Raw genomic sequence first — 14,877 nt, 5'->3', positions numbered from 1 at the left:
GCCTCGGCTGGGCTCTGCCTCGGCCAGACAGCATTGAAACCCTGCTGCTCACGGGGCTCTGCAAACGGAGCTCCTCGGGAAGAGCCAGCGAGAAACCTGAGCTTGAGAGGAGCCCTGGAGCAGCTCCCTGACCCTGCTCTGCAGAGAAAGCCGCCAGGCTGGCCATGGCTGAGAGAGCCTCAGCAGCAGGGATGGCAGAGCTGGGCTGGGCTCTGCCCAGGGCCTCCTGCTCAGCTTTGTTCCCGTCCGCCTGAAGGAAAAGGCATGGAAAGAGAAGAGATGGTCAGGAAGTGAGTGAGGTGTGCTTCCTGCATCCTTCCTGCATCCTTCCTGCATCCTTCCTGCTCAATTCCTGCACGCTTTCCTCTCCCCCTGCCTGATGCACCCTGCCTTGGGGCTGGGCAGAGTTTTCCAGGGACAGCCTGGGGATGCAGCGCTCAGCCTGCCCTGGAGCCTGGGACACGGAATGCTGCCCCGTGACTCTGCAGGGCTCCCTGGGGAACTGGAGATGCTGCCAGGCACTGTGGTTTACAGCCTCAGCCCCGGTGCTCGCTGCCAGATCCATGCCCTGAAAATCTAGTTTCCTAGGGATAAACAGGATTTCTTATTCCTGTTGCTAATGTGATATCAGCACATTGCAACACAGATGTTTTAATAACACATAGTTCTTTTAATGAAAAGACTTAAGCTAATTTACTTCCCAACATTTGTATATGTCCTATTTGCTCATTTATTCATGCAGTAAATGAAATTAAAGTTGCTAAACATTTAGAAAATTACAAATACACTGGAGAAGTGCACCTGTGTATTAAACTGAGAAGCAGGAGCTGCTTTCCTGGCACAGAGGCTGCCCAAGGCACGTGCTGCTGGCTGTTTTCTCCTTTCCTGTGCAGCCACTCAGGCTGGGGGGGAAGGCAGCCGGGCACTGCCAGACCCCATTCCCAGGGATGCTGACAGTTGTGACAACCACTGCATTTTTATTTTTATCATCCTGCCAACGCCGCTCTTTAGATCAGCTTTTATTAAAAATAAATAATGCTTTTAAAGCCGCTGCTGGGGCACCAAACTGTAACAAAGGCCAGGGAGGCGGTGCTGAGGATGATTAATGTGGTTTTTCCAGTGAAATACTGTAGCAGCTCTCCCGTGCTGAGTGAGGGCTGTGGGAAGGACAAAGGCTGGGTGCTGTTCTCAGCCTGGCACCCGGAGCAGGGGCACAGGTCTGGCTGAGGCCTCACCCCCTCCCAGGCCTGGCTTTGGTGGGCACAGGTCAGGCAAAGGCCACAGGGATGCTGAGGCACAGAGCCTGCCTGACTGTTGGATGTATCCATCCCTTCTTTTTCCATTTTCCCCCACACCTGCCCCGCAGGCCCAGCCACCTGAGCCCAGCTGGGGGGTGACCACAGCTCACTGTCAGGGCAGGGAAAATGGATTTAGAATGTTCCCTGCCACACAGGCTGCACCCTGGGGCTCAGGGATGTCACACACCCATCGTGTCACCACCCTGGGCAGACCCACAGAAGGCACATCTCCATTGCATGGGGAGGCTCCTCTCATATCATATCCTCCTGGGGAAAGTGAGCAAACCTCCAGCACCTCGGGAAAACCCCAAAGGCTGTGCAAGGCTGGGCTTGCTCCCCCGGGGCAGACTCGTCCTTCCCAGGCAGGGACACCAGTGCTTCCCAGTCTGAGCACTGGTGTGATGGCACAGCTGCCTCTGCTCATGGCCACGGGGATGGGGCTGCAGCTCCTGCCCTGCTGGGACAGCCCCAGCTGGAAAAACCCTGCCACCATCGAGGCTTGTGGCTGGAGGGCTCCATCCTTGTCCCAGGTGTTCCCAACACCTGAGGCTTTCCCCAATTCCAGCTCACGGCAACCAGCGGGAAAAGCAGCGAGAAAAATCTTAGGCAAACATTTTGGGAATCCAAAACTCTCACTCTCTGAGTGCAGTTTGGCTCGACAGCTTGCTGGGGCACGGCGGGCACTCGGCGTCAGGTGGAGAGGCAGAGCTGTGGGGCTCCGTTATCTGCTCGGTCACGGAAAGGCGCTGCCTCTCACCGCTGCGCTCCCGTTATCCCTGCCCTGCCCTGCCTCTCCCGGCCGGAGCATTCCTCAGTCCGTACTTTATCCCATCCCTGCTTTATCCCATCCCTGCCCTGCCTCTCCAGGCCGGAGCATTTCTCAGTCCGTGCTTTATCCCATCCCTGTTTTAACCCATCCCTGCCCTGCCTCTCCAGGCCGGAGCATTTCTCAGTCCGTGCTTTATCCCATCCCTGCCCTGCCTCTCCAGGCCGGAGCATTTCTCAGTCTGTGCTTTATCCCATCCCTGCTTTATCCCGCTCTCTCCCCTGCCTCTCCAGGCCGGAGCATTTCTCAGTCTGTGCTTTATCCCGTCCGTGCTGCTCCTTTCGCAGCGCTGTCAATGCCCGGTGCCAGCGCTGCGAGCCCCGGGCGCTGCCAGCCGGAGCTGCGGCCGCAGCAGCGCGGAACGCGTGGGCATGAGTGGCACGGATCTCTCCTCCCCCGGCTGTGCAATTGGGGCTCTCGGGATGCCATCCTCAGCCCCCCGGCTCGCCGCTCCCGGGAAACTCGTGCCCGTGCCTGTGGCGGGCGGAGGAGCGAGGCGGCTCTGTTCTTACCTCTCTGCGGAGCGGGGAGAGCTGGAAATAGCCCTGGCTGACACAGATACCTGTGCGGAACAGCAGGGGCCCGCACTCGCCGTGGTAATTGCATACTGCATGGCGATGAGTCAGCCGGAGCCCCGCTCGGGCAGCACGAGGCCGCCCTGCCTCCCGCACCGAGCCCGAGCCGGGCCCCGTTGCCGGGGAAATTGATGCTCCCCCCGTCCTCTAAGCACAGGAGCACGGAGAGGATGGGAATGAGAGCATCTTGCAGCTTTTTAAGCTCTCGAGATGCTTTCAAGTGCCAGGGAGGCTGTGCGAGCTGTGATTTGCTGCATTATTTCTGTTGCTATCCCTGCACGGGGAGCTCCTGTGTGCAGAGGAGCTGCTTGCAGCAAGTCAGCATCCAAACGCTGCCTGCTCTGGGGGGGCTGAGCCCCACAGCTGCCATCAGCCACAAGGGACCAGGGCCACCCTGGGGCCAGCCCTCAGTGCTTCCCAGGGTCTCTGGGATGGTCCCCTTTGGGATGGGCCCCCTTTACCTCATGGGGAACCGGAGCAGCCGGACACCAAAGCGGTGTCAGCTCACCCCGAGACCCTCAGCAAGAAAGCCCCATCAGCAGAGCTCTCCATCCTCCTCCTCCTCCTCCTCCTGGGGCTCAGGGGCTGCCTGGCTGCCGGTGATTGCACTGCCAGGACATTAATAAATAATTAGCCGGCAAACTTCCACCAGGGAGCTTCGTTTGCTCTCCTCCAGCGGTGCCGCCTGCCCAGAGAGAGAGCAGCTATTCCCAGGAAGAGGGGCTGGAGGGGGTGGCATTTCCCCAGCCGGGCTGGCGGCTCCCCAAGCTCCTCCACAGCCGACTTCACATTCCAAAGGGATTCGGGGGGAAGAGGAGGAATAGGTAAAATCAATGAGAACCTATTTGGCGGGATAAAAGAACGGGGTTTTATTTATAGCACTGGCTGGAGCTGAAGTGTCTCCTGCTCAGGGAGACAGTGCTAGGGCGCTGAGGAGCAGCACAGCAGTGTCTGCACAGGGCTGGGAGATGCACCAGTGCCCGCTGCCCGCCCCTCACAGCCAGCCCCCACTGACTCCTCAATTCCCCAAAGTGCTGAGGGTGGCTTTGCTGGCCAGCCTGGCAAGGGGGAAACACCTGCTGAGGGGATTCTGCTCTGACAGCAGTGTCTGTGCTCAGAGGGTGCCAGGAGCTGAGCACCAGCCCCTTCCCACCACTCGTGCCCAGGCAGGGCTGCAGGAGCTTGGGACGGTGGCCAGTCACTGTGGGGGATGCTCAGGGGACAGCTGGTGACAGAGGAGGACGGGGTGCTGCGAGATGGAGGCCCAGGGACAGACAGAGCCAGCCTGGCACGCTGGGAGTCACGAGCCAGGAGATGCCCATGGACATCCCTGCCAGCAACAGCTGCTTGGGGAACAGCAAGTCCTTGCTCAGCAGTGCTGCAGATCCACGGCGTCTCCCTCCACTGCTCACTGCCTTGGCCAGCTCTGCTGGTGCAGGAGGATCAGGACCTGCTCTGGTGATCATGGCACGTCTCTGGGACGAGGCAGTTAACACAGAGAGAGGAAGAGAGGCACCCAGACTCTGAGCAGCCTCCAGCGAGAGGCAGGAGGAGCTGCCCTGCTCGCAGCCATCAGCAGAGGAGGATGAGGCCAGCCTGGTCTCAGCCAGCCACCCCAGTGCCCCCCACTCCTCCTGGCAGCGGGATGGTGGGGGTACAGGAGAGAGAAAGCCCAGCTCCTGGGGCTGTCCTGCCAGGCAGGCACGGGCAGTGAGGGGAGCCCAGGCAGCAGCACCAGGAGCACAGGCAGCTCAGCAGGCAGGGATGAGGCCGGGGGGCAGCCAGAGGCCAGTGGGCTGACATGGATGGGCTGTGACAGACACTGGCAGCACAGTGTGAGAGCTGCCAGGGCTGAGGGAGAGCTGAGCTCACATGGAGTGGAAGGGACACGAAGCACACGGTGCCATCCTGCCGGCCCCACAGCTGGCTGGTGCCCTGTGCCAGGCTGCTCTGGGCAGCACGGGGGGCACCAGCCCTGGACCAGCGAGGGGCAGCCTGGGGCTGCAGGCTGGGATGTCAGGCAGTGCAGAAGGAGCAGTGCAAGGGCTCTGACAGCGTGTTCCTTCCCCCAGATGAAGCGAGGTACAGCATGAGCCGAGTGCCCTGGGCTGCTGCCAGCCTCTCATCCCCAGGCAGAAGGGGCCGGCTGGCCCTGCTGTGCCAGAGCAGCCTGGGGAGGAGGACAGGCTGCTTCAGCTGCTGTGGGTGTGCTGCTTCTGTGGACAAATGAGTCACTGAAGGTGCCATAAGGAGTCAATGGGCATCCTGGTCCCCTGCTCGGCCCACACAGCTGGTGGGCAGCGTGAGCCATCGTGCAGCAGCCAGCCCTACCCTCCGCTGCCTCTTGCTCCAGGAAATTCCCATCTGTTCCAACAATGCAGCCACAAAACCCCCTTCTTGCTCCTTTGCCATCACATTTGTCTCCTGACAGGTTTTCTCTGCAATAACTGTGTGGATTTGCCTCCCCAGCACGCTCCAGGCTGCAGTTTGGGAGCGGGGCAGGCTCAGGGTGGGGCAGGCTGCAGCCCTTACAGCATCCCCTGCATGGGTGCATCCCTCAGCCCTCAGTGCTGGCCACAGGCTCCTCTGACAGAGCTGCAGCAGCCCCTGCTCCGGGGAAAGAGCCTTACCCCCTGGACAAGCTGCATCTCAGAGCCAGGAGCCCACCTTGCCCTCAAAATCCACTTTTGTTTCCTAGGTCCCCTCCAGCCCCAGGGGCCAGTCCCTCAGCCCTGCGGCAGAGAGGAGATCAGACTTTCATTCCTTGCTGGCCACGAAGCATAACAGAGCCCTCCTGTCACCAACTGAGGAGGAGGAGGAGACAGGAGCTCCCAGGTGCACACAGCTAATGAGGCACAGAAAGCATGGAGGGAAAGCAACACTGTCCCTGTGCTCATGATCTCAGGTGAAGGATAAGGCTGAGCAGGGCTGTGGGGAAGGAAAGCAGAGCTCGTGGAAGGGAGCCAGGCAGAGAAAGTCAGCGAAACCCTGGGCATGGCACTGCCGAGCACTGTGCACGCCTGTGTGGATGGAGAGGGCTGCAGGGCAGGGCTCTGGGCAGCCTGGGGACGCCTTCCCCTTCAGCTGCCCCCAGCTCGCCCAGCAGCGGCTCACGGAGCTGCTGCCAGCCCACAAAGCCTTGCCCCGTGCCCAGTGAGAGCGGCCACCGCTCCAGTGCCCCGTGTCACGGGAGTGCCGAGCAGAGAGTGTCACCAGCGGGGGCTGCGGGTGTTGTAAGTCCTCGGAGCAGCCCCATTTGCCGCTGCCTCTCACTGCCCGCTCCTTACAACATTCTGCCATCCACAAACAGAGGCAGCTGCAACGTGAGAGCGAGGCGGGCGGCCGCGGGCCCGGGGTGGCTCCTGCCCAGCCGGCGCTCATTGGCTCCGGCCGCTGTCCCACGCCTGGCCCTTGGCAGGCGCAGGGTACCTTCAAACCCTGTCCCCTCCTGACCGCTGGCCCAATGACATTACTCGCTCGCTGTTGTTTTGAAAGGACATTTGCAAGATTTCCTGTTATATTTTACCTCGGTAATGTTATCCCCAGCCCCTCCGGGCTGAGCATCGAGTTGCTGCTGCAGAGGCAGCGTGGTGCCACGGGGCACTCCAGCACAGCCAGGGCTGCCAGGCCAGGGTGGGCACAGGGGGTTTAACTCTGCTCGAGAGGGGTTGACACCTCCTGGAGCCCATAGATACAGAGAGCAGCAGGAGCTGGAGCTCCAGCAGCTGCCCTGCTCTCGAAGCTCGGGGTCTGGTTGAGGAGGGAAGCTGTGAGCACACGGCAGAGCTGGCCAGGTCCTGTGCACAGGGCAGGTGTGTGACACGGGCAGTGCGATGTCCCATTCACACCACCACCATCCCTACCACCGCAGCTGGTTCTGAGGCTGCCACATGACTGACTTCTGAGAAGGTGGAGACAACACCACTTATAACATCCTGTCCTCCTTCTCCTCTCTCCTGGTGCTTCCGAAGCCCTTTTTATGAGTGTTATTCAACCAGTTCCTCCAGAAGCTGCAGGACACAGGGAAGCGGTGTGATCTCCATTTCATAGGTGAAAAGAACCAAAAGGCACAGAAAAATGCTTGGACTGTGCAAAAGTCCAGAGCAGTCAGGAGCTGAAGCTGGGCAGGTTAACAACAACTTGCAGCCACGTCAGCAGCTGTACTTCATCCTGCAGGATCCCACAGAAACCCAGAAGCAGCAGAAAGTCCACTTGGCCAAGACGCCCCATTGTGCTCTGCTGTCCTCTATCCTCGTCCCAGCACAAGGGGGTAGGACCCCAATATCACATCCAGTTTTGCTGCAGGGCTGGAAGAAGCCCTCACCTGTCTGTTCAGAGGGGAAATGGGGCAGTGCAGGCTGAGCTTTGCTTTCCTCATGCTCCTCCACGCCTGGGGGCGGCTGCTGCCAGAGGGGTGTCCTGCAGGATGGAGGCTGGGAAGGGCTCATCTCCTCCATCAGAAAGAAAGGGAAATGTTCTTGTACAAGGACCAGAAGGGAAAAGGTATTTCTGAAAAACCCAGCTATGCACAACTTGATTTTTGAATGACAATTGACGAGTAATTCCCACGAATGTTACTTCCGACTTGAGTGCAGATGGTGCAAAGGAAATCACGAGATACACAAGTGCAAACCTCGCCTTTTGTGAAACAAATTCCTCCCAAAGGACTGGTGTGGTGAGGCCTTCCAGCCCTGATGTGGCAAACCTCCCTTCTGCTCCCCGCTAATCTTCATCACACCATAGCCCTCATCACTTTTATCTTCTTCAAGGAAAGGAATGCAGATCACTGCTCAGTGGGCTCAGCTGGGAATTTGAGCGCCAGTCTTCAAGGAATTGCACATGCCCCAGAGGAAGGCAATTTCCTTCCTTGGCCCTGCTGAGCGTGCTGTGCCCGCTGTGACTGGGAATCCTGGCAGGGCATTCCGGGCCCAGGCCTCCCACCCATGGGAAGAGAAGTTTCAGTGCTGGCAGGGCAGCCAGAAAAGCACCTTGGGTAAGTGTTTTGGCACTCAGTAATTAGTACTAGAGTGCACAGCAACGAGGAAGAGTTGCTTTGTCCCATCCCGCAGCCAGGCCACTCTGGCTTGCAGCTCTCATCAGTGTGACACAACAAACGCTGTTCCTGACATCTCCCTTTGGTGCAAGGCTCGGGATCATCAGGGAAAACCCAGTGTTGCTCCATTGCCTGGTGTTCACAACGTGTCCTGAGCCAAAGGGGAATTTAAAAAGTGCATGGAAACAGTTCTGCCTTTGAAACAACAGCAAGGAGAACACGGGCAGGCCTTTCCTGCCAGAGGAAGAAGCACTTTCTGCTCACCCCTCAGAGCCTGGCACAGAGCTCCCCACCCTGATAGCTCCACATCACTTTGCTCCATCAGCTCTTTATGGTGACCCTGCAGGCCTGCCTAGGCACTCTGAGGGGAATCAAGGATTTGGAGCCATTAGGCTGCAGGTGTTGCCACTTGGTTGGTTGTGTATCAGCTAATTCAGGCTGCAGTGCCAAGCCCTGCTCTTTCCCATGTAATTGCTACGGGTAAGTAAATAGAACATTCATGAGATTTTTGGTCCCATCATTAATTATTTCTGAAAGGGCTTTTAGGATACGCCTCAAAACCCCAGACAGAAAGATGACGTGCGTGACATCAAGATGCTCACAGCCGCAGCTGAAATGAAAACAAGGAAAATCAGAAGATCTTTTGCTCCTTTTTACTCTTTACTGCAGTCCCCTGGTCCCACTTCATGCAGACCCACGGAGCCTGGAAGTGACTCCTGGCGCAGCCGCCCCTCTCAGGGCTTTTGTATCTCCAAATATCACTCCAAATGGGGTGATCTGGGGACTGTGGAGAGGTGCCTGGCGCTGTTGCATGCTCCCACTTCTAAACGCTGGCAATTTTAAGGTGTGCACAGTGGCACTGCTCAAAGTGTGTTCCCTCTGCGTGTGGTGTCCCTGGGGAAGGCGCTCTTGCAGGAACTACTTTAAAAGCCCCAGAGAGAGCCTGGATGTGTCCCCTGGTCTGACCCGCTGCACCAACGCTTACACATCCAAACTCGGAGCAACCCAGGGGCCGGTGGCACCCCCTGTTTGACGGGGTGGCACTTCCAAGGGACACACAGAAGTGGTGTCCCACGCGTGTCCGCAAAGCCCCCGGGGCGCTTCCTCGCAGCGATCCCCCCGTGTCCGGCTCCGCAGCCGCTGCGGGCGGGGGCTGCGGGCGGGGGCTGCGGGCGGCTCCGCCCCGGCGCTCCGCGCTCCCCGCCCCGCCGGCCGCCCGGCTCCCGCCGCCGCGCCTGCTGCATGCTCGGTGCTCAGCCCCAGCCGGAGGTGGAAGATGGCGGAGCCGGGGCCGGATTGCAGCTCTCTGCTCGACGAGGATCTCTCCTCCTTCGTCTTCAGTTACCTAGCGGACAGCCAGGTAGGCGGCGCGGGGGGGGCTCTGCTGCGCGACTCCCCGGCGCTGCACCGGAGGGGGGAACTGGACGGACCCCCCCGCTGCTTGCCGGGGCACCCCGGGGAAGAGAAGAGCCGGCGCTGCCGGAGCGGGGCTGCGGGGCCCGGCTCGTTCCGCCGGGTGCCCGGGGTGTGCGGCGGTCCCGTTCTCTCCGCGGCTGCGGAGCCGGCCGCCCGCGGGGCTGTGCGCGCCCCTCCCGGGGCTCCCGGGCGGCCGCAGCCCCGCAGCCCCGCCGGCGCTTTCAGCACCACTCGCACGTGGACTCCCCATCGGCCGGCAGTCTGGGGGGACAGGGGACAAGTTGACGGCTCGATGGGTTTCGGTGCAGAAGCACCCCCCGGTTGTTAGGGCTCCCCCGGAGGTGGGGAGGGGGCGGCGCGGTGGTGGGGGGGGCTCCGCAGGGGGCTGCGCGGTGGGGGCTGATAGAGCCGGGCTGTGGGATGAGTCATGCCGAGCGTCAATTCCACGCATACGGGCTGGGATCTTGGGGGATGGAGGTTTGGGGAGGGGGGGTGCGACAGCGACAGGGGTCTCGGTGCTGCGAGTCGCCGGCTCCAAAATGTGGATGGGCTGTGTCTTGGACGGAGCCGGGTATTAAAATCAGATTAAGGCTCCTTGGCAGCTCCGGCGGGATCACGAGAGCGAGCCGTGCTGGCTATAGGGCTCGCATGCTTTTCCATTTTGGGGGCTGCAAGAGAGGCGCTATACAATAAACCGGGCAGGAGCCGGAGCCGGGGCTGAGCCCGAGCACGGCCGCGCATTTCGCAGTCGGCTCGATGAGGCTGCTGCTAGTGGGAAGAGTTTTCTGTAGTTATTTATCATCCCCCCCCGACCCTTCACTTTCATAACCACGGATTACAAAATAGCTCTGATTGTGAAGCGAGCGCATTCATCCCAACCCTTGCTCTCTCACCAGCTCAGCCCCGCGGTTGCAAACAGCCAGGAGCGTGTGTGTTTGTGGGGGACGGGACCTGGGCTAATCCTGCCGCCGTTTGGGTTCAAAACAAACACGGGCTCGAGACCTGGTAAATCAGATTTGCCCGCGGTGCGTGTGCCAGCCAGAACCAGGCAGGGCTTGCCACCAGCCAGATTGATGTAGTCCCGGCACCTCTGCCCGCCTGCACCAGCGCCAGAGCGCTCCGGCTTGGCACGGGACCGGGCGGCGTCTGGGGGCAGAGCAGGGGGAGGCAGCCTGGCTTCTTAACCGAGAGCTGCTGACAGGTTGATTACAGCAGGAGGGTCAGGAAAGGTGAGAAGTGGGCCGAGATTTTTGTAAGCACTTTGTGGGTTTTTTCCATTTTGTTATTGCTGAGGGAGCCCATGGGCTTGCAGGAGAGGAGGCTGGCTGTGTGGGACACTGTCCCCCGAGCGGGCTGCATGTGTGGGATGCCATCCCCTGGAAGAATGGCACAAAGGCTGCAGCCTCCACCAGCCCCACTGCTCCCTGAGCAGGTGAAAGTTCCTGGCTCCACTTCCCTATAATAACCCTCCTGTTCTCAGTGTGTTAACCACGACATGAAAAGCCCTTACGGTTGCAGCATGTGCCTGGAGCCTTGTTTCTCTTTTTCTTTGCTTTTTGGTCAGCCTTTGATGTGCCAATTTAAGAATCTTATTGCAAAAAGCGACTGCTAAGAGAGGGGAAAAAAAATTATACGAATTGTCACATCTCTCTCGTGCATGCCCACCATGTTGTGAATATTCCCTGGAAAATTTAGAACTGTGTAATGGCCTGTGCTGATAGGAGACAATGTTGATGAAACGCTGTTGGCTGTGTCCCCTGTTTTCTCTCCCGGCCCCCGGCGTGCTCTCTGCTGGAGGGAGCAGCACAGGTAGCGCTGCTCTGAAATCTGCAGGTGTGGGAGGAGAGGAGCAGCGGGGGCAGCGTTGCAGCTCGCTGCAGCTCCCGTGCAGCCCCTCTGTGCTCTCCCGTCCGGCGCCTGCTTTCGATAATTCCGTTTCCTCTTCTGTCCCCACGTGCGCTGAGGGGCTCAGGGCTGCGATGGGAAGAAAAGAGAAGACGGAAAAAGGAAGAAAAAACAGCCCCCCCCCAGCTATGATTTGCATGCGTTCGCTAAGAACCGCCTGAAGTTGTAAGCATGTGTTGTGCTTGTACCTTAACCTCTGATGAAACTGGGGGAAGGCTCCAGCCCTGGCTCTGTCACATGCTGCTTCTAACTGGGAGCGGGAGGCGGGCCGGGCTGGCGCTGACGTCTCTCCCCATTACTACTGTACGAGCCTCTGCTTACAACTGGGTTACTGCCTCCTCCGGGGAGCCCCCAGGCTGCTGCCCCAGGGACCCCAGTGCCCCAGCACGGAGCAGGTTGTCCTGAGAGGCTGCGCTGTCAGGAGGCCACGGGATGATGAGTAGTGGCCGTTTCCTTCGTGGAAATTTTGAGGAACTGGGACTCTCCTGCTCGCTCGCCCCGGCTTCTCCCTGTCCTGCTTTTGCTGTAGGTTGTGAGAAGGGCGCAGTTGGTGCAAGTGCCAGGTGATCCTTTCCCCTCCAGGGGAGGAATCCTGAGCATGGCTCTCAGGGAGATGCACCAGGGGTATCTGCATCAGTCCCTTATTCACAAGGGTTTGTGCTGAGGGTGCCAGCTAACCTCTATTTACATATCGAGGACAGCGATGATTCACGTGGTACCTGCATTGCTACAGAAAGAAAATCAGGGTTTTTCACTTGATATCTGCCTTTCTCCTGCCAGCTCCTTTTCCCATTTTTTTTTTCTCTTTTTTTCCTTTTTATTCCCAAAAAAAAAAAGTAAAAAAAAAAAAGTGATTTTGTTCTGCTGCGCCTCAAAATGTGTCATTTCTGGGCCTCCTTAATCCATTTTGTGCAACTCTGCTGCTCAGAGGTATGAAGCTGGTTGTAGCTGGTTCATCTGCTGGCACCAGGCGCTGAGAAGTGCCAGCCAGGCAGCTCTGCCGAGAGCACCACGGAGCAGCTCTCAGCATCCCTGTGAGAGGCTGGAGCACTGTGGCTGTAACGGCTTCAATTTGTTTAAAAACCCCAAACAAAGTGCAGCAGGAGGGGGGAAAAATAATAATAAAAAGAAGCCAGGCTGCTTCTCAGAGGGATGTTTAAAGATCACATGAACTGAAATACAATATTCCCTCTTTAACTTCCCAGCCTCCTGCTAACAGCTTAATCCATCGATGAGTGCAGGAGGCACAGCGAGCCCGCGCTGGGTTGGCATTTCTAGTGCTGAAGTGGGGATGCATCTCTGATTTCTGATAGTCCTCACTGAGCTGACCGATATCCTGCTTTCTGTGGCTTTTCTCTCGAAGATTTGGGGTAGGTTTGGATGATGGACAGCCCGAGGGCCTGTGCAAAATGCATCCTCAGCTGCATTGCTGCAGCGTGGGTCGAAGGGCTGCTGCAGTGGCAGAGCTGGAGGAGGCTGAAGTTTTCTGGGAAGCAGGGTGGCTGTGTCCTGGTGGCTGTGTGCTGGAGCTGGGGGTGCTGGTTGTCCCCTGGCTGTCCCCAACATCAGGCTGTGAAGGCTGGCGAGCACAGCAGAGTCTGAGCTGAGCCAGGAGAGAGAGAGCAGCCGGAGGGAGAGGAGGGCTGGGCTGGAACCTGCCCCTCAGAGCCTGCCCCCACACCTGCCTGCCTTCCCCCTGGGATTCTGACCTGTGTTCCCCACCTCAGGGGTGCCCTACACCGAGGGTTTTCCCCCACCTGCCTGCCTCACATCCCTGCCCTGTCTCATGCTGTAATGGAAAGGCACCTCTCCAACAGGTGAATAATTAAGGGCTCAACGAGGGCCTCCAGCAAAGGGAGCTTTGTGAGGGAGAGGGATCTCTCTCACATTAACCTTTCCAATGTCAAAAGCCTTTTTGTAGGGAGGAACTCCACTTACACGAGCTCTTTGGCACGGTTGGTTGGCTAATTAAAAATGTTCTGGGAATGCCCCTTCCAACCCCAGACTCCTGGTTTTGGGAAATGGGTTCCATGTTTCTGGTGCAGGGCTGGGGACAGAGATGCCACAGGCTGGCTCCTGGCAGATGATTTGATGTGGTGCCAAGGGCAGGAGCCCACCAGGCTCTGAGATCCCCTTTGGTGGGGCTGGGGGCTGTGGCAGGATGTGGGAGCTGCAGTGCTGTAGTAACGGGACAAGGAGAATGGATCCAAACTGACACTGAGTAGGTTTACAGGAGACACTAGGAAAAAAATCTTCCCTTTGAAGGTGGAGAGGCCTTGGCACAGGTGCCCAGAGAAGCTGTGGCTGCCCCTGGATCCCTGGAAACATCCAAGGCCAGGCTGGAAGGCATCCCTGCCCATGGCAGGGGGTGGAATAGATGAGCTTTAAACTCTCTTCCAACCCAAACAATTCTATGATCCCGTGAAGGACACAATTCCCCCTGGCCAGCACGTGCCACCACCATGGAGGCTTGGGGACATCCCCGTGCTGGGGCAGAGACATTGTGCAGGGCCAGCCTGCGCTGCTGCTGCCAAATGCCACCACCGGAGCCACCACTTGTGCATGCCCATGGCCCTGGGGAGATGCTGTCACCAGGGCAAGGGGCACCGTCCCTGTGTGGCTCTGCAGCAGTGTCAGGGAAGGGAAGTGCTGTCCCCAGAGACGTGGCTCCACCGGGACCACGCGTGTGGCACCGCTTGGCCGCCACCGCGGAGCCGGGGACGCGAGGTGCTGGCAGGGCCTCGGCTGCAGACACGTTTGCCGGAGGAATCGGCTTCAGGCTCCCGCAGCTGAGCCCTGCTCCATGGCAACCCGGCGCGGGCTTATATTTCTCGTGACTGCTTGGCAGCCTGGAGTGATTTAGCAGGGGGGAACTCTGTGTGCGCCGGAGCCACCGCCAGCGCGGCCCTGCCACGGTGACCGCCACGCTCCCGGCCATGTGGGGCTCTGGAGCCATGTGGGGCTCCAGGCCATGTGGGGCTCCAGGGCCATGTGGGGTTCTTGGCTGTGTGGGTCTCCAGGCCGTGTGGGGCTCCTGGCCATGTGGGGTTCTTGGCCGTGTGGGTCTCCAGGCCATGTGGAGCTCCAGGCCATGTGGCGTTCTTGGCCGTGTGGGGCTCCTGGCTGTGGGGGGCTCTGGCACCCTGCCCACAGCCCAGGAGTGGGCAGGATCCCACCTCCTGCTGCCTGCAGAGCCACCTTCTCGCCTGGACAAGGGGGTTTTAAGATGCCTGTGCTTGTAGTGAGGAGACAGGGACTAAAGGTTGAAGTTAATGGGGCAGGTGGTCAGGTGAGGTAGTGACCTACTTCCAGGGGCACGGGCACCGGAGGCACTGGGTGATGGTCCAGCCAATGTGTTTCCCTTCCCCTATCGCTCAGCCAATCTGCTTTTCAGCACTTTTCCTGAACTCTGGCTTACAAATTATTATTTATTTATTTATGGCGGTTGGGTTGTTTTTTTTTCTTTTTCTTTCAATAACGGGAGCTTCCAAGAAACGCCAAAGGACTTTGCACAGCTCTGGCTGCACTCAGGGCCTTGTCAGCCCTGTCCTCATCCAGCCCCGTCCCACTGCACTTCCCCACGTGGAGGCAACAGCCAAGGCCGAGCTGTTGCATTAAACCAGTTCACTTCTGAATTAACACAGGGAAAAGTAAAAGCTGGAAATCTCCTTTGGCCCTGGGAGATCTGGAAACCCACTGGGGGAGGGGTTCTCCATGTGGCAAGCATGGTATCTGGTGGTTCAGCTGGTGGGGGATGTGGAGGGGCTGTGGCAGCCCCGGGACACGGCCCCATGCAGTAGCCAG

General features: G+C 59.0%; 1 protein-coding gene across 1 annotated transcript in view; it reads left to right on the top strand.

Annotated features, from left to right (window-relative positions):
- The first annotated feature begins 8,968 nt into the window (after window positions 1–8,968).
- The window catches only part of PPARGC1B (PPARG coactivator 1 beta), a 47,183-nt gene continuing 41,274 nt past the window's right edge, over window positions 8,969–14,877 (top strand). Inside the window, exon 1 of the mRNA XM_058035061.1 lies at window positions 8,969–9,112. Coding sequence (XP_057891044.1) covers window positions 9,029–9,112 — 84 coding nt within the window. The 5' untranslated portion in view covers window positions 8,969–9,028. The remainder of the gene's footprint in view (window positions 9,113–14,877) is intronic.

Source organism: Melospiza georgiana, chromosome 15, assembly GCF_028018845.1.
Source record: "Melospiza georgiana isolate bMelGeo1 chromosome 15, bMelGeo1.pri, whole genome shotgun sequence".
Classification (NCBI taxonomy): Eukaryota; Metazoa; Chordata; class Aves; order Passeriformes; family Passerellidae; genus Melospiza; species Melospiza georgiana.
This window is presented reverse-complemented; position numbering and strand designations above follow the sequence as displayed.